General features: G+C 38.8%; 3 protein-coding genes across 13 annotated transcripts in view; 1 reads left to right on the top strand and 2 right to left on the bottom strand.

Annotated features, from left to right (window-relative positions):
- Positions 1-10,313, bottom strand: part of LOC108495258 (cytochrome P450 2J6-like) — a 28,084-nt gene extending 17,771 nt beyond the window's left edge. For 3 of the 9 annotated variants that reach the window (XM_017810768.1, XM_017810772.1, XM_017810773.1), the window contains exons 1-4: positions 8,094-8,145; positions 7,723-7,775; positions 5,799-5,899; positions 3,229-3,370 (exon numbers count right to left, since the gene is read on the bottom strand). Coding sequence is in view for 4 of the 9 variants with exons in the window: in XM_017810771.1 (XP_017666260.1) it covers positions 5,799-5,899; positions 9,366-9,371 (107 nt within the window). In the remaining 5 variants the exon portion in view is untranslated. Of the gene's footprint in view, positions 1-73; positions 2,235-3,228; positions 3,371-5,798; positions 5,900-7,722; positions 7,776-8,093; positions 8,146-9,365; positions 9,522-9,950 lie in introns of those variants that run through there. The other 6 variants (XM_017810771.1, XM_017810766.1, XM_017810764.1 and 3 more) reach the window with 4 other exon arrangements.
- On the top strand, positions 3,715-11,855 carry LOC108495259 (cytochrome P450 2J2-like). The gene is made up of 9 exons (XM_017810774.1): positions 3,715-3,998; positions 5,048-5,210; positions 5,875-6,024; positions 7,425-7,585; positions 8,402-8,575; positions 8,801-8,942; positions 9,583-9,770; positions 10,205-10,346; positions 11,622-11,855. The coding sequence occupies exons 1-9, from the start codon at positions 3,828-3,830 to the stop codon at positions 11,798-11,800; spliced, it is 1,470 nt and encodes a 489-aa protein (XP_017666263.1). The 5' UTR covers positions 3,715-3,827; the 3' UTR covers positions 11,801-11,855.
- Positions 11,856-12,545: 690 nt separating this feature from the next.
- Positions 12,546-26,217, bottom strand: CAPN10 (calpain 10). Of its 3 annotated transcripts, XM_017810660.1 has the most exons (14): positions 25,855-26,217; positions 25,282-25,489; positions 23,814-23,945; positions 23,395-23,591; positions 21,946-22,163; positions 21,287-21,428; positions 19,601-19,767; positions 18,787-19,070; positions 18,120-18,322; positions 17,487-17,742; positions 16,236-16,435; positions 15,230-15,275; positions 13,816-13,841; positions 13,178-13,290 (listed from the first exon to the last, which is right to left on the bottom strand). In XM_017810660.1, exons 2-14 carry the CDS (start codon positions 25,423-25,425, stop codon positions 13,287-13,289), a joined length of 2,019 nt encoding a protein of 672 aa, XP_017666149.1. In that variant the 5' UTR covers positions 25,426-25,489; positions 25,855-26,217; the 3' UTR covers positions 13,178-13,286. The 3 variants fall into 3 exon arrangements, with proteins under 3 accessions (XP_017666147.1, XP_017666148.1, XP_017666149.1); XM_017810658.1 differs by lacking the exon at positions 13,816-13,841 and having other exon boundaries at positions 12,546-13,290; XM_017810659.1 differs by lacking the exon at positions 13,816-13,841 and having other exon boundaries at positions 12,546-13,290; positions 25,872-25,935.
- Between the last annotated feature and the right edge of the window lie 1,208 nt (positions 26,218-27,425).

Raw genomic sequence — 27,425 nt, 5'->3', positions numbered from 1 at the left:
GTGAAATAAGGACCAAAATACAAATAAAGTGATGGTGAGAGCAAGCAGGTAGAGGAAGGTGTTTACAGAGAACCTTTTTGCAAGCAGGTTCTTTTGGGGAAAATCAGTTTTCCTTCTTCCAATATCTTCATTAGATGTGAGCAGTACCTCTCCGTGCAAGTTGCTCATTATTATCTGACAAATACTATCCAAGAGCTCACAGGCAGAGATGGCAGGTGTTTGGTCAGCTCAGAAAACCTCCTTTTCTAATGGAAGTTTTAGACCGTAGGAGTGGGAAGAAAATACAGAGAAAGAACTCAACAGAAAGTGTCATACCTGCCATCTACAACTTGGCTTTTATTCAGTCTTCAAACTCTTTTGAAAAGTGAATGTAAGGGTTGATTAGGCCCAGAGAGATAAAGCAAGTTCCTGAGAGTCACAGACAAGCTATGAACAGACCTAGGAACAGAATCTGAAGTTCTCAAGTTTCATTCCAATACTTTGTCTACGCAACCTAAATAGCTCATCAGTCTTCAGGTCCCAACACCACAAACAGCAGGAGGCAAAAACCTATCAAAGTTATTTATAATGCACGTAAGCAAAGTTCTGTTTTCCTGAACTGAACAGAAACACAGAATGGGAACTTCATTTGCTACAATTTCTCAGTCCCATGTTCACTCCAGCTCTTTGCTCTAAGCCACACTCTCCCTCTCTCAGTGCTTGCCTGGACAGTGTGTAACTCTCTTTCCTCAGAGAAATTCTGACGCCAGTGACCAAGTAACAGCTCCTGAGATGAAGCTCTTGAAAGACCAGGGAGTGCAGGGGAGGAAGGAACAGTTAAGTTGAGAAATCCAAATTAGTGTCTCCACTGGAAAATAAACCAAAACAACAACAACAAAATAACAAACCCACAAAAAAAGCCCAAACCTGCTTAGCAATGTCTGCTCTGTTTAGCTTGACACCAGGCCAGGCAGCAAGCACATTGCTATGCCAAGCAATACATGCACAGCTTGGAACCAGGCAGTGTTTTCTAATACATGCTGAGCCTGTCTCTGCAACAGATAAAAAACGAGCCCTGGTTTTACAGCAGAGCACATGACACACACCCTGGGTGGAGGGGAGCCAGGAATCCTTTCCACCCTGTGAACACCACGTTCATCATTTGCTTCACACCTTTCTGAAGATGCTGTTCTTTCCCTGTCCTCTTCAGCTGCTGCATTTGCTTCCCACTCCTATGGCTGAAACCTTCATTACAAAAGCAGGTTTCCTCATCTGTCCAAAACAACCAAACTTAATATCTGTCATCTTAACTGGTGAGCTCTTGCAATAGTATTTGTGTCAGAGGAAATCGAGCAAGATTTATGTGAAGAGCTGCTGCTCACACATACTGAAGGTGTTAAAGTACACAATAACAAAAGAGCTTCCTTGCTTTTCCCTTCCTTGCAAGCTTCATCACAAGCTTTTGTGAAATAACTTCACCTCATCCTACTTTCAGCATGCCCACAGGTTTCACCTAGCAGCAGGAAAACACCCTGCCCACAGTGTCCAAAAGGTAAGGCTCAGGTTAACCCTCTTGGTGGGCCAAGCCTTACTCAGCAGGAGTTTTTTCTTTTTGTTTTCTTTTTTTTTTTAAGTTGCATTATAATCACCCCTATTAATAGGCAACCTCAAGGCTTAAGTCATCTTAATTCTGGTAGTCTTAAGTGTATAAATCATACCCTCATTGATGGCATGCGTGCATCAACAGCTTTCAGGGGTTGCAAAGCTTACAAACTTAACAAATGATTCTATGCACAAGCAAGAAATAGAATAGTGTTTGCTTTCTTTTAAGCAGATGGGACCGGCTGGACAAAACGAGGACAAAAAAACCATATGAAGAAATGAAATTCTGATGCACATAAGAGGCAAGTCAAGTTAGTTAGATAATTTCATCAGGTAACTCACTTTAAAGTCTCAAATAGCATCAAAATCTGAAAAACTGGATGAATAAATGATTGCTCAATAGCATAACTCAGTAACACTGGGATTTTTGGTAAGCATATCAACATGTCTGAATTGACTGATAAAACCATAACATTTAGCAAATTTCAAATTGCTTCTCTCAGTTTTTTGTCTTTTTAACTCTGCAAGTATAAGATTCACAGAACCATGCTGCTGAAAATGATGCTTATTAAACTTTTCTGTTTCCATTTCTCTGCCCCAAAACCTAAACAAATGGATAAAAAAGGTACACAGGCATGGTCCTTGCCCTCTGATTGCTGCTCCACCTCCACACTTTCAGGAAAAGCATCTGCACATGCAGCCCACTAAAGCAGAAGAGCTGCATGAAACTGCACAGAGCAGTCAAGTGGTGGTTGCTCAGAAAGGTAAGGCAAGAAAGTGCTGCAATGTCGCTGCTCCTCTGCAGCCCCCTGAAACTGCCCCTGTGTTTCCCATATGCAGCTGAAATTATTACAATCCACTAGAGAAAAAAAGACAAATTCTCATCTACATATTTTTCAAGACTGAATGATACAAGATTGCATTTAGCACATTTTCTTTTACTAACCCCACAAACACAAAAAACATCGAACTCATTAGAAAACTAATTGAAATTAGTATCCACACCTATAACGCAGTTCCTTGAAGTTTAATGCAGTTCTTAAGAAGCCCGTGGATAGAGTTAAACCTTTATATTTCATTATCATAATGTACACTCAGTGCAATCAAAAACCTTGATCTTGCTGAAACTTTTTGAGCTGAAAACTGTGGACTGGAAAATTCAGCAAGCCTGCTCAGAGAAATTATGATAAAATTTGGAAACATACAACTTGTGCAATTGTATGGATTCCCTTAATCCCCTATACAGACTTGAAGATATATCATAGCATTAGCTGAGTTCTTGAACCAAGTGTCAAAAGTCAAATCTAATATATCAGCAAGTATGAAAAGTAAGTCTCTTAAGTTCATGTTTGCCACACATTAGTGCAAACCTCCTGAAAGCTTATGAGGTCCACAAATCAGCAAAATTTAAAAGTTTTGCCCTTTTCTTAAGTTCATTTGCTCTTTTCCACAGATCAAGTAGAACCTGTGCATTGTTTCACTTCCAAAATTTGCACCAGAAGAGTTTAAAACTTAGCATAAAAAAAGAAAATAAAATTAAAAAAATTAGAAAACAGTGAACAATCTGCTGGAGAAAAAAATAACCTCTCACTAGTGTTCCACATAACTTAACCTTGAATACAATAAAAGAAGAAAGTAAATACTCACCTAATTATTAAATTGCCCTTTTTTTGTAATTAAAGACATTATTTTAGCTTGATGCTGCATGAATTTAGTTCTTTTTCATCTCAGAGACCATATTCTAACACACAGGTATTGTGCAGATGTTTCTTCTTCTTCTATAAAGAAACTACATAATAATTATAGTATTTCAGAACAGCAAGAAGTAATGCATTTTAACATTTAGCTACAGGAAACCGCCTGAGGTGTTACCATTATGCAAGACACTTTATAACCTTGAATAACTGTTCAATAATTGGCACTTAGGCTCAGTATCAAGACTAAGAAGGAAATAAAATTCTAAGTGAAAAAAGAGTCAGATCTCAATTATGGATCTTAAAAAAAGAGTGGGTGGGGCTTGACTAACCACCAAGGATCACATATTTTGGTTTTCTAAGGACTTCAGCTTGGGAAAATTGTAGATTATCTGAGAGAGATGGCTACAGCAGGCATATATTCTTAGAGAGAGTTTGGAGTCAGTAGAATAAACTCATCTACACAAACCCAAATTTTCAGAGGAAGTCGGACTCTAAAAAAAAGACCAAAAAAAAAGGCAAAACTCAGGGAGAAGTTACAATTTTGACAAGATGTTGGGGATTTCTGAGATTTGTATGGCTCTAGCAGTATGTCTCCTGATTTTGCAGTTCCTAAAGCTGCAATGGATGCGTACCCAGCTTCCTCCAGGACCAGTTCCTCTCCCCATCATTGGAAATTTGTGGCTGCTGGACTTCAAACTTCGTCGAGAAACTCTCACTAAGGTATTTATTTATCTCTATGGTTGAAAATCAGTCTGAATCTATTTTAACTTACATTGTGCATTGCATAGGAACATTCTAAATTGCTATTTTTTTTAAACCTCAAGCTTGATTATTAGCCAATTTCAAAGACTCCAAGGACCCTGCATTATTAAAAATATTTCTGAATAATAAACACCACAATAGCTTTACTCCTCCTAATTTTTTCACTCTTTTGGTTGCATTATCACAAGCACTGTCATAGAATGCTATTTCATTGACAGCTTCATTCTGTTTCTATGCTGATATCCAGCCCTGTAAGTCACCTCTAGTAGACCTTCCTTTGCATGATACCAATGTCACTGGAACATCTCCAGGCCACAAGTGGTCCCATCTCCTCTAGAAGACTAAACATATACTCTAAATGGACTCTTTTTTTTCTTATTTGTAGAGCAAAAAGACTTGTGTGTACTAAACAGATTACTAAAACAAAGCAGGAAAATCTGATTGCTGTTATGTTCACAGCATGGCTGCTTCATAAACCATTTAAAACTTTTTTAAAAAAGTAAGGAACCTGCTTCAAACTGTTTCAAGGAAAAATACAGTCATGGTCTGACAAAAGAGAATAAAGAAAAATAAGAAAAATCATGTGGAAGCTCAGAAAAGAATGCAAAAAAATATTTTTTTTTGTTTTCTTTGGAAATTGGAGGCAGGAAATCTATCATAACTTTGGTTCATTAATGAAATAAACAGAAAAACTCTGGGATTTTGCCTGTTTTCATTTGTTCTTTGACTCAGAGCTAACAGAGTAAACCAGCGGTTTCTCTTTCTGTGAGGTTTTCAGAGGTGTTCTTCTGAGGGATGTCCTTAATATCTATTGCACAAAGAACAATTATCTTCTGTTCCCAAAGCACATTAGTAACAGAAGGATAAATATTTCCGAAGCCTGCTATTCAATTCAGTATAGGCAAATGGGTTTAGTAACAACTACAGAAAACTCTGGAATAAATCAGTATTTGAGTGTATGCTTTCCCTGGTTTATAGTTCCTAATTTCCTGTTATTAACTCTTCAGTTAACCAACATCTATGGAAACATCTACACGCTGTGGATGGGACAGACACCTATGGTTGTACTGAATGGATACAAAGCAGTAAAAGATGGCCTTGTCACCCACTCAGAGGAAGTTTCTGGAAGACCTCTCACCCCATTCTACAGGGATATGATGGGCGAGAAAGGTACAGGGTGTTACACCAGACTGAAATAGGAACAAGGTGTAAAGAAGAAAGATGCTTTTCTGTGCATACACTCACACATCAGTTTATATATTTATATAAATATATATATGGTTGAATTTTCAAGCTGTTACTTGAAAACCAAAAGGAAATAAGTCATTTCAACATGACTAAGAAAATAAAACTATAAAGTATTTTTTTCTGGTTTTTGGAGGAGAGGGAATGTTTGCTTTGTTTTTTAACAAGGGCACAACTGGGCTTTCATTGCAAAAAGGTTCCATGCAGAGCTAAGCATATTAAGGAAGTGAAAAAAACCCCAAAATTTCCTCTCTTATAAAGCATGCCACTGACTTTTTTCCTTCCCAACAGATCCAAAGGAATATTTGCCTGGAGAAGTTGCCCTTCAATTGTATAACTTCTAAAACAGAAAACTGTTCATAGAGAGAAAGCTGTTCCGTCCTTCCCAAAACCCACTACCACTCAGTTTGCAGGGTCACATTTATGAGCAGCTGGGAGTCATAAAATCCTCAGTTACAGACTAAAACTCAGAATGTAAAATTGTGGTATCTTGCTGGTGAAATATAACCTCACCTAAATCTGATTTTGCCTCCTGCAGTGAAAGGATTTCCTTTCCCAGCAATGAAATGAATGTTTCTCTGTTCTCCAGGTATTTTCCTGACAAGTGGCCACACCTGGAAGCAACAGAGACGCTTTGTCATGACAATTGTAAGAAGCCTGGCACTCGGAAAGAACAATTTGGAGCATCAAATTCAAACAGAGGCCTGTTGCCTTGTGGACATCTTTGCAAACACAAAAGGTAAATTCATTAGAACAACAACACTTAGAACTTTTTTCTGAAATATTAGGGGTGGTAAAAGTTTCATGATACATTTTTATAAATAATATAGATATTTTTCATAGTAGTAGGACTTTTACTGGCTTGACTGCATTCTTTGCAAAAGATGTTTTGTCTGCACAGTGGGCAATATAAAATTGTTTTTTAAAATAAGGTTAGTTAAATAAATATTTGTTATCAACACAGTCTTGGGGACAGCTGGTAGCAACTCTTACATTCAAGGAGTGTAGAAAAATCCTATGTTTTCCTCCATAAAATACACATTGTGTGACCTGCTGCGAGTCATTTTAGGACAGCAGACTTTTCGGATTTGGCAGAGAAAGAACCCCAACACAAGGAATGTATCATTCAGTTGCCCAATAAAATTTTTTTTTAGGTTTGGATGAAATAGAAACCAATAGAATTTTAGCAAGATGCCAAAATAAAGCAATTAAATATAAATATTCTGAGCAGCCAAATCCCTCACCCACATTGTGTTCCATACTGATGTGAAAACACAGAGAGGTTGCCTGAGGTCTCTCTCCAACTCTCCTTGGACCAGGCCCCTCTCTCTTCCAAGAGCAACATATTCACACATCTTTCAAATGTAGGAGATTAAAAACCATCTACTCCAAGTCTCTGTATAGCCCAAATCCTTACCTTCCATGCAATCCCTTCCCCAATTTTAAACTCAATAAATGTATTTAGTCTTTCCAAGAATGACCAAAAGCCTGAAGTCAGGGATGTATTTCCATAGGAGTATAATTCAAAGGTTGTCTCTGCCAATAAAATATGTACTTAAGTTTATGATTTCTGGATTTAATACTTCTTAATGGGAGCCATTTTCCATCCCATCACATGAGCTTTGCCTTTTCAGTTTGTGGGAAAATATACATATATGGTTGAATTGTCAAGCTGTTACTTGAAAACCAAAAGGAGATAAGTCATTTCAACATGACTAAGAAAATAAAACTATAAAGTATTTTTTTCTGCTTTTTTTGGAGGAGGGGGAATGTTTGTTTTGTTTTTTAATTACCAAACTTAAATATCTGCCTCCAGATTTGAAGGCATATGTTCTAATTAATCGCTTGTGTTTCCACACAACTCAGACCCCAAGTCAAAGAAGGGAAAAGAGAATTAATGTTTGTCTTCTCAAAACCAATAATCACTGTATTTTACAAGAATAAAGAGCAGGTTGAAAATTAAGATTTCCTGCATTTACAATTCATGCAGTTAATATGTATTAAACCAGGGTTCACTTGTGTGAAATTTATCTAAAAGCAGTTTGATCCCCTATTGTTTTTACCATTAAAAAAAAGTCTTCCTCGTTTCTTTTGCTGTATTCTATTCAGAAGTACTCACAGAACCTCCTGTATTCACAGGCAAACCTTTTGACCCCCACACTTCCATCGTCCATGCCATTGCAAATATAATTTGTGCTGTTGTTTTTGGTCATCGCTTCTCCAGTGAGGATGAATCTTTTGGGAAACTTATCAAAGCTATTTATTTTGTGATCTACTTTCAAGCTACTGTCTGGGGCAGGGTAAGAATTTGATTTTCTTGTTCTTATTCCTTTAAGTGCACTTGCACTTGACAAGTCAAAACAATGTAATGATTGTTCCCAAACGTTTCCGCACCACTGCTCCGTGAGCCACCGTGAAGTAATAAATGAATACATACCTTGTATATGTCACTACTGCCTTATAATCCTTCATGTCCGTAAATCACATGATCTAGAATTTAAATTTTAGGACATCACTGGTTTTCACAGATTTCCAACAAGTAATCATTTGCAGAATAGCGGGTATGTAAGATTCCCAATTCTTAATATGAAAGCAATTTCTAAAATTTAATTTTTGTTCAGTCTTGCGAATACAGAATTGCAGTTAATAAGAACTAAGGCTTCAAAGTCCTGTTCTTTTGAGAATATATCTTGCTTCTCATATAATTCATATTACCACCAAGACCTGAGTTATTCTGAGCTTCCTATAAAATACAGGTTACTATCTCATCACATCAAGAATAATATTTTTAGGTTCTCAGAAGCCTACCTATTGCATATGTTGTGCAGATTTTGGCAACTGACTTTCTATAACATTATCAGGTTCTCCATAAAGAGTTGTCTTAAAAAAATTACTGTAAAAAAAAAATCAAGATTGAGAAAATCCGTCTGTGAGTCAGATTCAGCCCTCAATTACTCCTATTCACCAATTTTCAGAACCTCTGATGCATTTTTAGGTATACATCCAAAAAGCAAAATATAATCACGTTCCCATGTGATGCAGTGACTTCACAGACTTCACAGGAAATTAGAATTCAATTTAAAAGAGCTCACATTCCTTTCTGTCTACAACCACAGCTGTATGATGCTTTCCCATGGTTTATGCACCATCTCCCAGGGCCTCATCAGAAAGTGTTTGCATACAACGACTTCATGCACAGTTTAGTTATGACGGAGGTCCAGGCCCATGAGAGAGAGAAGGCAGGTGATCCACAGCATCTCATTGACTTCTACCTAGCTCAAATAACAAAAGTAAGTATCTGTTTGTCACCCTCCTTGGCCTCAGTGCCTACTACAAACACTTGGTTCCAGTAACTGCCACGGAACTTTTACATGCACGCTTTATTTGTGTAGCACTGAAGACGTCTGTTCTGGTGGGCTGCTCCCTGTTTCCATTAAACAATGACAATTTCTACATGACTGATGAAATGTATGAAATTATCCACTTCATAGTCTTCTTGTGAATATACCCTACAGACCAAAGATGACCCTACTTCTACATTCAATAAAGACAATATGGTTCAGACCGTGGTTGATCTTTTGCTGGGAGGAACAGAAACAACAAGCACCACCCTTCTCTGGGCATTGCTCTATATGGTACAACATCCAGAAATACAAGGTGAGCAAAATCATTATCAGAGAGAACTGCAGTCAACATCATAATGAACATTATTAGTGTGTTAGCTCAATCACTTGCAGTACATCAAAATAACCCTTAAATAGGAATATGAATGGTGGTACATCAACAACTGAGATCTGGAAGATAGAAAGTTAATAAAGGAAACAAACAGGTGCTTTCCCCTCCAGTTCACTAACAACACTATCAAAAATTGGTGGTAGCCACTTCTTATCTCATGAGAAGAGGGGTTGGCAAGACAGAATAACAAGTTAAAGACATTTCACATGCAATCTAGACCCCTCCTAACCTTCAAAGTGGAAAAGCTTTTAAAAGATACCTGGTCTGATGTGTATTTAAAAACATAAATTACATCTGTAATTTCAAACTTTAATCTTTTTTTTTGAAACATAGAATCGTATTTACCCTCATCACCAAGTAGGATGTGTCATCCTGTGCTTTAGGGATATGCACTTCCTTGATCAACTGAAACCAATACAGCAGTCAAACCACCTGCCAATGTATTTCATAGCAACATAATTTCTTTTATTTCCCCGGTCCTGGACATTCTCATGCAAAAACCTGCAGGATAAAAAAAGGAGGCGAAAAAAAAGTTTAAGTGTTTTCGTTTCTCTCTCTGCAGAAAAGGTTCAGAGAGAGATAGATGATGTTGTGGGACCCTCCCATCCCATCAGCTATGAGGACCGTAAGAAGCTGCCGTACACCAACGCGGTGATTCACGAGGCTCTGCGGTACAGCAACGTTACCTCTGTGGGGGTCCCCCGACAATGCGTGAGGAGTACGACTCTGCTGGGCTTCCACATAAAAAAGGTACAGAGTTTCATGTGTCTGTCCACGTTGTCCATGTTTCTTAAAGCTTTGAGCTATTAATGCTCAGTATTTATACGACATGAGCTTCTACAGTTCCTAACTTCGCAGAGAATGTGGCAACATGTCACAGACATGAAGTTTGAAGAGTGCAAAAACCAAACAGGAAGGTGTTATGATTACCCTGGCAAGCACATAAAACAATCCAAGCTCCACTCCATCTTAGACACAAAAACACTTCAGTAGTACTGACAGAAGATAACAAACATGCAACAGGTTATGACAAACAGAAGGTACAAGGGGATGTGCGCTTGTAAAAAGGCCAAGTTGAATCCAAACACGGGGCTGCAGGCACAGGATGGCAGATTATTAGAGAGAAGGAAAATAAAAAAAAATCAATCATACATGAAAAATATAAACTCTGCTGCTTCTTACAGGGCACACTTGTATTGCCAAATCTGCACTCTGTGGTGTATGACTCTGAGCACTGGGCGACCCCCTGGAAGTTCAACCCAGATCATTTCCTTGATTTGGATGGCAACTTTGTAAACAAAGAGGCATTCTTACCTTTCTCAGCAGGTAACACTCTGACCTTTAATATTCCTGTTTTCTGTGTCTTGTAGAGCAAGATTAGAAATGCTATTTCTAAGTTCTAAAATTTTAAAAACATGCCTTTATAAAAATGTATTTGGCACAAAGATTTAAAGTCAGGTTTTCTGCTCTGTAAGAGCTACAACTGTTGTCTTGCATTTTGTAATTTTGATGCATTCAAAGAGAGGATGAGTATGGCCAGGAGACACAATGCTCTCCTTGGCATATGTACAACTCCTACTATAAGGGTATCTAAGCTTCTTAGTTCTTGATGTGTCAAATCAAGGTAACACCCTCAAATCAGAAAATTGAATTATTTTCACCTTACAGACAGAAAGCCCAGTGATAAAAGCATACGATTTTTCAAAATATATAGAGAAATGTGTGATAAAGCAGGAAACCAAACCTCAGCCTCCCAAATCCTACAGTTATAGTCTAGCATCAGGTGCCTAAATTGCCCATAAATCCTAAATTCATCTTTGTAGAACAGGTATATAGCATCTTACCTCCTGCACTCACCAAATACCCGTAGTTCACATCAATCAAGACACCTAATTTGGACTACCATTTCAAGCCAGGCATAGGAAGATTTCTTTTTTAACTTGCCTTGGTTGTTTTCTGTTTATATAATTTGAGTATTTATATATCCTGAAAATCTGTTTTTTGGGTTTTTTTAGTCTGGAATAGATAGATATCGTGACGTATACTGTGAAAACATCGTGCCAAAATGAGTCACTGAGTCTATACATCACCACCACACATGCCACTGTACATTTCACTCCCTTAGCTCACAGATCTGTTCCTGACAGCATTAGAGATCGTGGGCTACATGGACCCAATATACCCTTCTGAATTTCTGTTGAAGAAAGTGATTACATGCTTCTCCTTGGCTTCAGAACCGCATCTTGCAATGCTCCAGCCCTCCCTCCTCAACAACCAAAGATAAGACTCTCAAGCATATGAAACTTTTTAAAATCTCACTTAACGGAGAAGCAATTTATGGTTCTCACAGAACAAGTAGCAAAAATGAAAAGGGAGGATCTTATACATGCTCCAGGAGTGGAAAAAAAACCCCAAACAAAACCAATTAAAACACCAAATGAAACACCTGACACACAGTTTCTCAGTTAAATGTTTCCCCCACCTCCAAAAGCATCTTCTGCCCTTACAGAGGAAAAAGAACTTATGGAACTCAGTAGAATTTTGTGTGAAGTCCTTTTACAGAACTTTATACAACTAACTCTTTATGTTTTCTGTCTGCAGGGCACCGTGTGTGTCTGGGGGAACAGATGGCACGAATTGAACTGTTCATCTTCTTTACCAACCTCCTTCGGGCATTTACATTCCAGCTCCCTGAGGGAGTAAAGGAAATCAGTTCGGAGTATGTTTTGGGTGCAATACTGCAGCCTCATCCATATAAACTCTGTGCTATTCCACGCTAGTCTGCAACATACTACAATGCAGAGGGACTTCAACCTGTCAGTAACTGCAGATCCTTTAAAAATACACACCACTATCTCAATTGCATTCAAATATAGGTAGTACAGCAAATTAATCAAGTGTTTTTGTTCAGGAGGTCTGACCTCAAGTACTCAACTTTTTTAAATAAGTGTACTTGCCAAAGCTCATATAATTGTGTCTTAGGCATTTACAAGTACACAATAATACATTTCAGAAAAAAAAATGTATTTTCACGCTCACAGTAGCAATGAATTAGATGTAGGATTTTAGAGAAGTGAACTGTATCAAGCAGTTTCCTGCGTATGTGCTCTGCCAGGCATCACACTCTTAAAATTTTCAGTAAGCTGTTACTCCTCTGAGTTCACAGGTTTTTTCTTACATCTTCTTGCAGAAGGTAACAGAGGACACACACTTAGTTGTTGACTCCTTTTCCCTTCACACTCCTATAAGCATTATATAGTGTAGCATAAACTTCACACCGGCACAGATGACTCCAGAATGGGGCCTCTCATTACCACAGTCCATTTAGAAATCCTTACACCTGTTCTTACTTCCTCAGTATCCAATCCTATGTTATCACAGTTCGAGTCCCTGTGCTTTCATGAAACATTCCTTCTTCTGTTTATAAATACTATTGTATGATCCAATAATTTCCTATGTGAAAAGGACCAGCCTTTCAAGAAATTAAGAAAATAAATGAAAATGTTAACATTTGTTAAAGCAAGCACGGTACTGATTTATTACTCAGGGTGTTTTCTTCTCTTCTTTCTCCACATAAACAGATTTGGAAGGTTTTGAGCATTTAAAATTCAGCTGCAAGCATCCTAGAAGCTTTCAGTTTTCAAAGTTCAACAGGAGCCAGCATAAATTATGGCAGGATATAGTCAAAAGTGGAAGTAGAATATTACATATTTCTCACACATAAAACTAATGGAAGACTTGATTCTCCTCTCAAATATTTCCAATTTTCGATATTTCTAAACATATTCCCTTCCATTTGGTGAAAACTCCAGGTTTCTAACACATTGCAAAGTTTGCTACCGCAGAACAAATGCAAACTCAACATCACTGACATTTTAATAAAAGCCATTTTACTTTATTTTTATTGAGGAAAATATTACATTTAAAAAATCCTGCTTGAATAAGAAATACTTTCAATCATAAATTAAGAAAAATCTCTTAAACTTGATATTTCTTACAGTGAGGGCAGATCTTGCATAAAACACATCCTTACAGATTTACAAAAGCAGTCTGACAGGATAGTTCAAAAGTTTTCAAGTCCTATCTTCTTCCTTTCTGGTGCTCATTAAAGAAAAACTCACCAAAAAAATCTCTCCTTTCAACACACCATTTGCATGGTTCCATAAAGGGCCCGAGGTAAAGTGCTCAGCAGCAGGACTGGCAGTGTCAGATACAAGCCTGGACTTTCTTTACTCCAGTGTATTTTGATGGTTCTTGAGGTATGTCCTACCTGAAAAAAAGACTCCAGTTTTTTCTCCATGTTTACCCCTTTAGTCACCTGAATTTATTCCATCAGGCTGATAACTTTTTTCCACAAAATACTACTTTGTAATCATAGAATGGTTGTAGTTGGAGGGGACCTTAAACATCATCTTGTTCAAACCTTCCACCAGACCAGGTTGCTCAGGGCTCCATCCAACCTGGCACTGCACATATGTTTCTTCCAAAACTGTAGCTTGGGTCAAAACATGCACATATTCTTCACCTGTATTTCTGAAGAACTGAGGTACGTTATAATTTGCTGTACAATTCTCGTTCTAAAAACAGGGGAAGAACAAATATTCAGAGCGTACATGATTAAAGGAGGTATTTTTACTAAGAAGTCATCTTAGGCCTGACAGCTGGTACCAGTGAAAAACAGCTGGGCTAAGGGCATCTTCCTGTTATTTCATTTAAAACCAAGAACAGCAAGAGGTGAGGCAGCCCTTGGCTTTCCGATGTTTCTTGAAATGACAGTGTGAGAATTCCAGGTTACCTTTTCATCACAGTTGTAAAGGAAATCTATAAGAAAACAAGCAATACAGAAAAAAAAAGCTATTTCATGAGCCTTTTTTTTTTTTGTCAAGAAGGAATTCATAAGGATTTAAAGTGAATCAGAAACAAGAACTACTTAGAAATTAAGGACAAAATGCAAGCTTTTCCTGTGAAACATTGTTTAAAAAAATCTTACTCATAAATCCCATCACTTCACTAATGAGAAAACACAGTCAAACTTCTAGAAAAATACACTGACATCCAGCTCTGCTGTTGTTATATATCCCTTAGATATCACTAGCCCTACCCCTGAGGGATCTAGGCAGTCTGCCTCACTGAGGAGTTAAACCCCCAAAAGCATGGAATGATTTCTAAAGTCCAGTCTTTAGAAAAGCCCATGCTGTTGAAGATTAGATTCAGACATTAATTTCTGCCACTGATATTAAAACTAAAACTGCAATTTCCAGATTCTTGAAGCTTTCAAGTCCTTAATAATCTAAACTGTTTGTTCCCTTGATTCCATTTTCAAGGAATACAAGAAACATATCTTGCAATAGATTCCTTTTGATATAATGGCCTTGCAATGTTTTATTTCCAAAACAACAGCAAAAAAAGGACTTTCATTACATACTTCAGCTCCTAAATACTAAAATAAAAAGAACCATGTGGAAAGTACACACAGGTCTGTGATCATTTTTGGGAAGCACACAAAATCCATACTGGTTTTGCGGTTTTAAGGACAAAATGTAACAATTGGTCAACATGACCCAGACTAAGAAAATGAGTAAGCCAGTTCTAACTGTGGGTGAAGAGTTTTTCCTACAATTTTTGTTTTGTTTAAACCTCAAAAGGAAAGACCCAAGTATCTAGATGGTCTTATTCCAACTAATAAGCAGAGTATTATCAAAGGCATGCTTTGATCCACCATTCAAATCAGGTATCTTTAAACAATTGTTAAAATACATTCAAAGTTCTCCTCTCCACATACTGTATTAGTTACTCAGCGTTCACAAACAACCCTTCAATATTACATGTCTATCTAATCAAGCAAAACACAAAGCCCAAGTATGAAATAGTTGGCATGAACTTGATCAGCACAGCTTGAACACCAAGGATTACAATGTTAGGATGCTATATGGGCTGGCTGTAAGGAAACAAATAAAAAACCTGAACTCTAGAGTGGTGAAAGCTAATATTTGAATTGCCTGTTTGATCTTCTCTTTTTGCTGTGCTTTCTTAAGTCTTTACAACACTATAATGCCGTTAAATTTCAAAATCACAATACGTAGGATACCAAATCAGTATCAAAGCCAATCAGATGGAGGAAGGATACGATATATAATTAAAGCAAGCAGATCTGTGGTGACACCAGGAATGAATATATCAAAATATATCCATCAGAATGTGTCACTTACCTCTTGCAATACTTGTCCAAGTGTCTCCTGGCTTTGAATGCGCTTCCTGTTGAAAACCCAAACCACACTTATTTTTGCACAAAGCATTGAGGAATCTTGTAAATACCAATTATTTATCCCACTTCCAAAAGAGAAGACTGTTATATCAGGCTTTGTTCCACGTCCTTTCCCTTATGGAATCTTGATGCAATTCTATGGAATCTTACTGCAATCTTATGGAAGCTACAAACTCAGATGCAGACCTGTTGTTATTCACATCGGGAGGAACTACCCGGAGTAAGGCTGGCTACTCATCGCATTTTCTCAAAAATAACCCTGATTATTAAAAAGCTCAGTTAAATTTCAGCATAACTCCTAACATGCACATATAGTTGGTAATTAGTTGCTTTAGTACCATCTTCTCCAGCACTAGACACCATTTATTCAGCAAGTGATGCAAGAAGATTTAACAAATACTTAAATTTTTTTAGTCATTCTTCCAACATAATCAAAGTGATAAGCAGAGCATGTAAACACACAACAGCAAAACCAAGACTTTTAAAAAAAATTTGCAACAAGTGAGAACACATTACTACAGTTATTGTTTCCAGCCTGGAGAAGAGGAGGCTCAGGGGAGACCTCATCACTCTCTACAACTACCTGACAGGAGGTTGTAGTCGGTCTCTTCTCCCAGGCAAGCAGCAGTATGACAAGAGGGCCCGGTCTTAAACTGTGCCAGGGGAGGTTTAGGTTGAATATTTGGAAGAACTTTTTTACAGAGAGAGTAATCAGACACTGGAATGAGCTGCCCAGGGAGGTGGTGGATTCACCATCCCTGGAGGATTTTAAGACGAGACTGGATGTGGAATCAGTGCCATGGTCTGGTTGGACCAGCAGTGTTGGATCAAGGGTTGGACTTGATGAACTCAGAGGTCTTTTCCAAACTGGTTGATTCTATGATTCAAACATCCTGTAATACATGAATGAAAAAGACTAGAAATGCAAATAGAAGACAACATAACTTTACCTGTCTATTTTGGTTGCTATGACCACTGTAAAATTGCCTTCTGTATTGGGCAAGTACGTAGAAGGTATAACGACATAGCGTCCTGCAGGAAGCCTGCAGAGTCGGCTCACTTCCTGTGAATAGCAATGAGGAACACAGCTCACCAGTGGCTCCAGGTGGAGAAAAGAAGTAGTTTGTGGTTTCCAGCTGCTGTTAGGCACCTGCAAAAAAGAATACGTGCCTACTTTTTCATCTATTTTAGATTTCACAATGTTTAATTCCTAGGACACCATAGCAGGGTATAGCCTATCTCTATTGCACTCCAGATACTCACTTTGCTGTACAGAGCTAGAGAGAAGGATGGGAAGGCTTCCAGAAAACCCAGATGGTAGTATTAAACACAGATGAATCATTCCAAGCATGTTTATAGACAATTTATGCAACCCACTACGCACACAGCTCTAAAGCTTTCTCTGTTGTCTAACCTCACTCTTCCCTGCATAAGTATCCTAATGCACTTATTTTTCACCTCATGAATTTGGTGAACATACCATGTCCTTCCTCATTCTAGTGGCCTTTCCTGTACTAAAAATTCATATTAGACTTCACCTCAGTCTCCTAAAGGCATAAAAAATGCTAATCTTTCTTCATATATTGTATATTTGAAGCTTTGTGATCACTTCTAATGCTCAACTCCAGACTTTTCACTTAAGCAACACCTTTTTTTGAAACACGTTTTCTAGAAATAAAGCTGGCTTTCTTTGCAATATAGTTACCTAACCAGCAGCTTCTCATGTTACATTTATGCAACTGATCACTGGCACACACCAGTGCAGAACCTGTATCTGTCCATACCAAATCATATCTCGTTTTGTTTCAAGATATCACAGTCCTTTTGATCCAACATCACTTGCCTATGGACAAGTAAGTGATTATTAAACATGAAGAAAGTAAGTTTTCATGATGAATTACCAAAATGTCTGGTCCTCAATCACCAGGACACTGAGAATTCTTTGCAAATCCTCAAAAGAGTTCATAATTTCTAAAACTAATTCAGAACATTGTAAGGATTCAGTGGAACCAATTATCTGGTTACTACGCTATGTAACTACGTAGTTATTCCATATCTTTCAAGGGCATTACATCCCAGGATCAGCCTGTGTTTCTCCTAGAAGCAGCAAGTCCCTTCCAAAGTGCAAGGAGCCCTGAACTAAATGACAGGTTTACCTTCACCCTTGGCAAATGAGCAATCCAACTGACCAGAAGCCTTACCTGGAAAATATGGAAACCTATTGGACGACACTTGCTATCCTGGCAGTGCTGACGGAGGGTAACTTTCACACTGCTTTTTCCTGGTCCTGCAGGAATGGAGAGGGGAAAGCAGGGATTGGTATGGAAGGAGGGGAAGTTCCTGCTACCTCCAGCACTTTGCCCATTTTTCCAGCATCCATGCAGCTGCACTGTCTCCCATTCACCAGCTGGGAGTTCTTCACAGAGGGCAGCATCTGTGGGTGGTGGCTTTAGCTCACTATCAAATATAAGAGAGAAAAGAAACTAAAATGTATAAAACCTGTGTAGTACCACGGTATAAAAAAATCTGAACAGCTTTTAAACACATTGCCAACAGTACATTTTGCCTCTGCATACAGCACTAAGCTGCAGTTTAGAGTCAAGATGTTACTCATCTGGCTACCTCTGACTAGCATTTCAACAAGAGGTAGTAGCAGCTTCATGACAAATATAAGGAACTAGAGCACTACTTACATGAATTCAAAGACAAAAAAATGCTGTTATCTGACACTCTACACAACCCTTCGAAGTATTTTAAACATTCACACTTAGTACTACACTTCATGTATTTATGTCAACAACTAAAAGAAATGTTCTGTTTTCTTTTAAACCTACCTGAGAGAGATCCTTCCCGTTGAAAATACACGAAGCAAGAAATTCCCTACTGCATCCTTCAGAAAAGTGCTGGGAACAACAAGATAAAAGCCAGGCGAAAGGTCACAGCACACATGGACTTCTCTATCGTAGGAATGGCAGATGGTACCTACAACTGGAGGAGCAGAGAGGGTCTTTGGAAGGTTAAATCGTTTCTTCTCCACCTAGAACAGATGCATAATGATGCATGGTGTTTTAGGAAAAACGAGTAGCTTCTAATAAAACTAAAAATTATCAAATATTGTTTAAAACATTTTTAAACATGAATACAGTTACAAAAAGAAACAAGGAGGGCAGTACCAGCACATAAGCTGAACATCAAGGAGGAGTAGGAAGAGTTAATATTCAGGAGGAGTAAATTTAGGAATGGTCTTCAAATAATCAGCCTGAAATGTCATGCATTAGTCTGGAACAATCTCAAGTGTTCAGTGATAAGAAGAAAGTACTAGTCCACTAATAGTTTGTACAGGCAGTAACTGTGAGATAAACAGAACCATTCCAGCATAAATCAGAGATGTGACCCATTGAATTGTATCAGTGCCACAGGAAATGAATGATTTTGCTCAAATGTTTCAGTAATGCTTTAAAACTTCTATTTGCAAAAAGAAAAATGTCATTCACATATTACCTTCCAGACATGCAATCCCACAGCCTGGTAGTTCTTCCCCTGTATGCCTTCAGTCAAAGATGGATTTTCCTCTGCTAAATGAGTTGGATTTTGAATCCTTCCAGCCCAGTCAGTGCTGTATTTCCTGTGTTTCTGCAGCAGAGCAATGCACACCTCACTCGTTTCACAGACTCTCAGCCAGAACTTGGGGTTGGTAGGGAAGCTGCTGTTGTTACGGCAGCCACCAGCAGACTGGCCTCTCACCCAGGATCCAAAAAGATTCTGCGAGTGATACAGCACTTTCTCTAATAAAATAAGAAAAACACAGTGCAGATTTCAGACACAGGAGGCTACTTAATTTTATACTTAATTTTATATGGCAGAGATTCCCCAGCCCAAGAAAACATGCTGTCAACAGCCCTGACACTTTCTCTAAGCAGAAATTCATGACCAAGATTTGAGAGGCATGAGAATTAATGTCACAACTGGTAATGGCAGACTGATGACGTGATTTTTACAACAAGAAACTGTTTCTAGAAATCTCAAGTGTATCTACCATTAAAAACAAAACATCACAAGGATGTTCAGAACAACAGCTTTCTAGACAGAGAACACTAATCTCTCCAGCAAGTAATGAGGTTTCAGAGCAACATCTAAGCTTAAATTTCCTCTTGTCCTTCTGTTCTTCCCAGTAGAGACAGAAAAGGCCTATGGGTCTAAAGGAGAGAGAAAAACTGAGAAATTAAGGTCTAGTTGGATCCATTTGCAATTCAAATCAGTCCTTCTTATTGACATAATGTTATTTGCATGAGAAAGATGTTTTCTAATACCACACCTGTATAGAGGCTCTGAAGTCGTCCTTCCTCATTAACTGGAAAGCCCATGGTAATCTCATCAAATTCCCTGAAAAATTCTTCCTCATCAACCCAGAATTCTCCCTCTTGGATCTGTGAGAGCAGTTCTGAAGCAACTACTGGATCTAACTGGTTCCATCCTTGCCCACTGCACATAAGAAAAAAGTTAGCATTTAACCCTTTTCCCAACAGAGTTCCACAAGAATGTTCTACCAAATATCTTATGGAGCAGGACAGTAAGAAGAGATTTCCTCACTTTATTGTCAAATACTTGCATTGAATATTTCTGCACACACGTTGATGGTCAGTGAGAGGGACCATAGGAAGTCTGAGTCACAGCATATTAAAGAAAACCTAGAAACAACATGACACCAGACTGGATAAAGCAACAGACTTCTGGGTGAAAGAGGTGTTTTACTTACAGCAGTCGGTACAGCCCGATGTGTGAGAGCAAAATAAAGATTTTTAACAATTGTTAAAACAGTGGTGAAAAAGTAAAATAAGCTGCACAGTGACTGTTCTGAAAGAATTTTAATGCTGTACATCAAAAACTGCTGTTTGTATAAAACAGCTGGTTATCCCCATGAATCTGCTGGCTGAGTCATGATAAACCAAGAATTTAAACATCTCGTTATTTAGGGGCCATTGAAAGGTAGGAGTTTCAGTATTTTTCATTGTTTCACTAGCAAAAAAGAACGGTTTTGCACTTGAATAAAACAGGGGTTTAAGGTCACCCAAGAAAACACTATCCTCTTGCAACTACATAACAGCTTACTGTTTGGCAAAGAAATTAAAACAGACTACTGGCAAAAAAAAAAATTAAAAAAATCTACAGAAATCTCAATTAATACAATGAAATAATTTTTTTAACTCAGGGGAAAAAAGCCTATTTCTATAAAAATGTTTATTAACATCATCATATTGTTATAATACTTTAATGCTGAACACTTGCTCCTTGGGTCAAGAATTGTATGTTCTTTTGTAGAGTCAAAACAAGCTAATGTTTTTCAAAATAAGCTAGTGGAGTCTGCCCTTTCATTCTTGTTACTTTGCTATATGAACTGCTACACATATTTCTGCATTTTCTTTAACAGATCTCTTCTTTATTTTTACTTTCTATGGATTCAGTTCCAGCTTCATACCGATCTTCCAACTCATACTAATCTACAGAAAAGACAGCACACAAGCAACAAACATAAGCATCCTTCATTCTGCTAAATTTTGTTTCATAAATACTCCTTTCTTGGTTTTCTGCAACTAAGCCAAGATTACATGAGAAGAGTCAAGTAAAGCTGAGTGACTACAAGTCATAAACATGATCAGAGATACTTAGATCAACTGCAGAACAACAAAAAAGCACCACAAAAATCAGAAACAGAAAATAAACCAACACCTTAAGTTTATCTCCATGAGAATATATGATTTGATAAACAAAAAAGGTAGTAAAAAAATTCAGATTACTAGGACTAGGAGATCAAAATTACCAGCCAGAACCAATGAGGTGTGTGAACTACCAGCTTCCTAAAGGACTGCACACACACTGCAGTCTCTCTCCTCCACTACAGACTATTAGCAGTGTTTGCTGTTTGCCTATGCAACACACAGAAATGCTCTTGTGCTTCAGAACTTTCACAAAGGACTTTCCAAATGAAAAGAAACCTACTCACCCCTCACACCAGGGCCCTTTCCAGCACCGCCTCCCCCAGGGATTTCGAATTCGTAGCAGGAAGATCTCCTTGCCTGACACTTCCAAGAGATTCAATGTATCTATCACAATAAAGGCATGAAATTCTCCTAGTTCACTTGCACCTGAATAGGAAAAAAAGCATTTGAAAATAAACAAAAGAAACTGTTCCATATTTTAAAATGACATTAAAGTATCCTGTTTAGAAGGCAATTTTAAGATAGAGGGAAAATTTTTTAAAATCTGTATTAGAACAGCACAAAAAAAAACCCCAAACCCTAAACAGCTCATTTTAGTTGTGACTATATAGAAATAAAATAAAATTTTAAAGCTTATTAACTCCTTGATTTCAAATACCTATAAATTCACTATGCTGAAATTCTTTGGGGTTTTTAAGGTTGGTTTTGAGAAGCTTTTTGGAGGTGTGTGTGGAGAATGCATTTGTTTTTGAGAACTAACCATATTAGCATCTAATATAAAAAGCACTCCTCAGTAACTGAACTCAGTAACATCCTTAAATCTTTATTTATCCGAACTTATATAAAACTGCACCGTGAAACTGTCATGGTACTAGAATCGGCACTTGCATTTGCTGGCTGCTTTGTGCTTTGAAGCCTGTTAAATAGAGACATTTAATATTACCTTGTCTGGAATTGAGGACTGAGCAGCTTATTACACACTGTTCCTTCAGATTCATTAATCTTCTAAATCCTGCTTTCTCCAAAACCATGCCAGTCTTCTCTTTCTCCATGTTTTTTCCAGGGTCTTTCAGGGTCCATCTTTCAGCAATTCCTCCAGTCAGATCAACTAAAGCATCAGCCACCTGTCCTGCCCACAACTGCTCATAAGATCCATGCACTCTGAAAAAAAAAACCAAAAAAAAACCAAGAAAAAGTTTGTACAGATAGCAGAACTAAAGAAACACAGTTCTTACATAATTTCAAACCCCACCCTAAATCACAACTATGACTGCACCCTACCTCATATCTCAAAGCAGGCAAGAGAAAGTATATACTATTTTATTTATACAGAATACAACATCTAAAGAATATGTAAGCCATCAGATATTCCACTGTTTAATGGGTAGTTTATTAGAATTCCCTCCATCCTATGTAAAAATTGCTATAGTCTTGTACTAGTAATTTCTACGTCACCTTTCATGATCATTCTGTATAAATAAAGAACATTTTTTCCTCTTCTTCAGTTATTCAGTGTACAAACAAGCAGAGTAGCACTTCCTTCAACAATCTAAGCAAGCCAAGAGACTACCTTACCTGATGCAGCAAATGCAAAAAATAGCAAAAGAAATCAAGACTACAATAGAATTATAAGATTTAACAGTAAGATCTCGGCAGAAAACCAAGAATATTACATTTCAAACCTATAGAGAAGCTTTAACATGACATTGCTGCTTTACAACTTCTGCTCAATATACCTACAGTTGAATAAATTACTTGATGCTTGAAGTCTTTCTCTGCCCTCTGCTGGCAACCACACAATCTTCCATCCACGTTCTTCCGGATATTAGATGTCTATCTTACCAGTGCATTTTTGTCTCCAAATTGCTTTGTCCATCTGGGCAGCTTTTCGATGGATGTGTCATAAACCATAAAATAGCTGCATTTTCAAACACATTAACACTATGGTTGTTTCTTCTTAAAATAATAAACTATCAAATTAGGCAAAAGAGCAGTGAAACTCACATAACCAGAGCCTCAACTAGTATAAACTTACATAATGCTGTTGCTTTCCACGAAAATATTTGCATGCTTTCTGCTTTTCATTGAGCTCTCATCTTCCCTAGTAAAATATCTTCCTTTAATAAATTAGATGACCAATGGACAGTGACTTAACAAACACAATTTGCATCCTGAAAAAAGCTCTTACTTTTCATCAGAATTCCCTCCCTAAGGCTATCTTACCTCATATGCAACTAAAAACACACTCTACAGATCTACAGTTAAAGAGCAATTTCTGCACAAGCCAGGATGGGACCACCAACTGAACGACACACAGATCTATGCCCAAAGCAGTCAGGTAAAATAAGTAAGTACTGTATTTTTATTTTCCTCAATAACAGTGTTCACATACTTTGCATAAGCTTTTTCCAAGAGTGGAAGCCAAAACAAATCCTCTGTCTGACACTGGGAAAAGCAGAGTTTACCCCCAAGGCAAGGCAAGCGATCGTCGATGGTCACTTCCACCCAGTGCCCAAACTGCCAGACCCGACAGGTGAAACAGCCTTGGTAGGACTCATCTGTCCAGCTGGGCTGACCTGGAGGGATCACCTAGTGGCCAGAAGCCAAAATGAAGACAAACAATGAATTTTTTTTTTTGTAAATAAAGCCAGTTTAAAGGATACTGAATATCAACCATTTGTAGTAAACACAGAAAAAAATATGACAACAAAAGCAGTAACACTGAGCATAATGAAACCGATACTTACATGGCAGTTTGGGACTCCAGAAAAACACACAAATGTCAATTAGGTGAAGAAAACTTCTCCATACCTTGTTCAGTAGGTATTTACTCTTCTGCAAAGCCACACAGGCACACAGGAACCAACAGTCTCCCAAAATTCCTTGTTTCACTTGCACGTCCTGCACGTTGTTTGAAAATAACCGAGGAGAAGAACAAATGTCCTAAAATTAAAAGAAGAGGAGTTAAAGCCAAATCCTGCATGACATTCTAAGGAAGTGTGTTTCAGGGACTGGGAGGGCTCCAGAGACATCTCATAAAGCAAGGGAATTTTTACTTCTAGAAAATTTCCTTTCCAGACACAGCCTAAGCAAGCAATAACAAATAAATGTCTTGTGGCTATACTGCAGGTACTTTGTGTGATGTAAATCAAGTTCCCACATGAATTTTAGTATACAAATGTCACCATCAGGTGCAACCTTAGCAGAAGCAGCAATAAGTGAAAGGCAACTTAACACATCAGCTCTTCTCTAGAGTTATGATGAACTGTGACAGAGCTGATGCCATCCACATTGAACTGCTCGCCCCAAGTCACAAAAATCTTCAAATAAGTATAAGGGAAAAAACTTTCCTAGAGCAAATAAAATAGATTAGTTGGTAGTAAGAGGGGTACTTTCAAACGTAAAGTCCTGAACACTCTTAATCATATCTGAAAGTGAATTTTTTAAATGGTTCTTCTTACGTAAAAACACTGCAAGAAACAGAAATTAACTGATCAGCTCCCAGTAGCAATCAAGGTGTGAAGTACAAAAGCTACACACTGGGCTCTGTAAAGTTATTTCTTTGCCAATTACACCTGACAACCAACAGCTCTATCACAGTTCTACAGCCACCCCCACGTGAACGGGAGAAAATACAACTGAAGAAAACATACTTTTTTTCTTCCATTACATTCTTATAGCCTTTTTTTCTCCTCGACACAAAGGTAGTATCATAAATACTTCACTTTAAATGAGTGCACTGCCAAAAAGCATTCTAAAGCTTTTAGCTCTCATACGGCTTGCTCTGCAACCCAGCTCAAAGTTTAAAAGCAACACAAGTCATATGACGAGTTATAAACTTAAAAAAGGTTTCTTTCTTGTTATCAAAGAAATCAACAACCAAGAAAAAGCAATATGCTTCTGAAAAATTCTAAAATCCAATTATTTGTTTTCAAGGCAGTTATGCAACACATTGAAAAATTTGGGAATGACATAATGCTGTATTCTAACTCGGCATGCACGTTATTTGCATAACAAAACATATTTATAATAAAATATCTGAACTTCTACCAGTGCCTGAAATTTAAAATCTCTACAAGAGGATTTAAACCTACAAACAAGCACACAGGTTTATAAACTATAACTTACGTATTGTTAACACTGACATACGTTGGTTTTATCCCTTCTATATTTCTAAACAATAAAAACACCCAGAAGCAGTCATTCAATGCTAACTTGTATTTACTACCTGAAAGCCCAGTTTAGCTAAAATCACAGCCCTTTATACCTTGAAACTCACCTTAGGTCTCAACCAAGATATCTCCCCTCTGAACTGGGCAAGCGGGGTACAATAATCAAAAAATATAGAGGTATCACTGGCCGGAAACGTGGGGTCAGTGTAAAGATCTCTTTTCACCATTAATTGCTTTTTCTCTCCCAGCATTTTCAACACAGTCCTAAGCAGCTTTGCCGGCAGTTCCCACGACTTTATATTGCCAGGCACAAACCTGCAACAGAAACGAGTGTTACTGGGGAATTGCAACAGGGAAACAAACAGGCACGGCGCATCTATTTAGGGACAGAAAGCCTCTCGCTCTAACACGCAGCACCTTGAACCACCACATTGCTGGTTGTTCCAGCACCCGATACCACCCTGTACGGCTCTGCTGGAAGAGAAAGGGGGTCTCTGAGGAGACCTACACCCATTTACGTCCCCTCCCCCCCGCTCCGCACACACCCTCCCCAGAGGGCTCCCCCCCAACACCCTTTTCCTCGCGCCCAGCCCCAGCAGGGCCCCTCTGCTCACACCTCCTCCCACCCAGCAGCCCCCTGTCCCCACAGGGTCTCTCAGCCCAGCCACCCCCGCACACACCCCCGCTTCCCCCTCACCGCGGGGCGGCCCCGCAGCCGCCATTGCCCGGGGCGGCCGTTACCGGGCAACGCCACCGCCCGCGGCCCCGCCCACCCCGCGGGTGACTGACGGGACAGCCGACCAATCAGCGGGCGTTACGTCCTCGCGCACCACCCATTGGCTCCGCCCCTCCGTGAGTTCTCGGGATCCGCGAGCCCGTTGTTCAGATTCCCTGTCCCGGAATTCCTGGGAGAGACTGGACACTGCCTGCGTGGAGCATTATCTGAGAGATGAAAGCGCAGTGGTCACCCGAGCTGCTCTTACAGGCGGAGGAAAATGAAGCCAAACACTGTTTTCGTGATGATTGTGACAGAGAAGCTGTCAGAGAAATTGCCGACCCTCACCAAGTGCTTCCCTGGCATAATGGCAAAGATCACCATGTAATTGTCCAAGGACTGTACTGGCATAGCAAATAACTTCTCATACTCTGATAGCTACTGCTGATCAGTGAAATAGAAAAAATACCCTAAAAAATACTGACTTGCTCATGACAAAGGACAGAAATGCAGAAATAAGGGCCCCATGAGACCATCCTTCAGCATACCAAAGTTTTGGGACAGGGCAAGGCACACTGAAGCAGGCTGCTTTCTTTTTCTGTATTTGGGCCTTTCACGTCAGTGTTTCTCAAGGAGCCCAGGTTTGGCCAATAAAGCAGCTGCTGAGCCAGCGTGGGAAGACCTGGTGTTTACAAAAAAGCTTGTTTTTCACACTTGCCTGTGACGTGTTTGAGTCTAAAGGTTATGTCCCCTGGTCCTTGGGTAGAGAGGTTATCTGAATGAGAGAGATCCACAGAAAACACGTGCCTGACTGGTTTGCATCAGAAATGAATGCAGAAATCTCCTCTTGAGCCAACTTTACCAGATGGAAATGCTCACAGGTAACTGCAGCAGCTGTCCGCCCACAAATAGGTTCTCTGGCCCTTGGTCATGCCCGTTGTACAGACACAAGACTTCTCCCCTGCATACTGCAAATTTAATCAACAAACAAGACTTTTCACGTTCAGTTTTGACCCTTTTGGGAGCAGAAGAAACATTGCTGGCAGTAAGAATAAGGACCCCTCTTGTCCACGGCTCATGTGAGGGAGCTGCAGCTGCGAGGGAGCCAACACAGGAGAGGTCTGTTGGGGGAGGGAGAGGGAAAAAAAGCCCTCTGTGTCAGGAACAGTGAGGCTCTGATCTATGTGATTTCACCCCTACGTTCTTTAGGGAACAGCAATCACAGATCACAACTGCATAAATTCCATTAAAGGACAGACTCTAGAAAGCAGGAGGAGTGTTGAGCTCTAACTAAATACAGTAGGCCCAACCTGGAACAGTTAATTAGTTGAACACATAACTATTTATGAGTTATCAGAAAAAGGAAAGAATTGGATATTATCTTTGTCTCCTAGATACCTTACATGCTTTCCTTGCCCCACTGCAGACTTGGAAAGGGGCAAATTCATGGATTATGCAGCTGATGATATTTTTTTTGTTAATCTGAACTCTTGGGAAAAAAAGCAGCAGAGAATTTTCTCTGTTGCTTCTTGGCAA

The sequence above is a fragment of the Lepidothrix coronata genome, unplaced genomic scaffold, assembly GCF_001604755.1.
Source record: "Lepidothrix coronata isolate B3197 unplaced genomic scaffold, Lepidothrix_coronata-1.0 Scaffold29, whole genome shotgun sequence".
Classification (NCBI taxonomy): Eukaryota; Metazoa; Chordata; class Aves; order Passeriformes; family Pipridae; genus Lepidothrix; species Lepidothrix coronata.
Note: the sequence above shows the minus strand (reverse complement) of the source record. Positions and strands in the feature narration are given on the sequence as shown.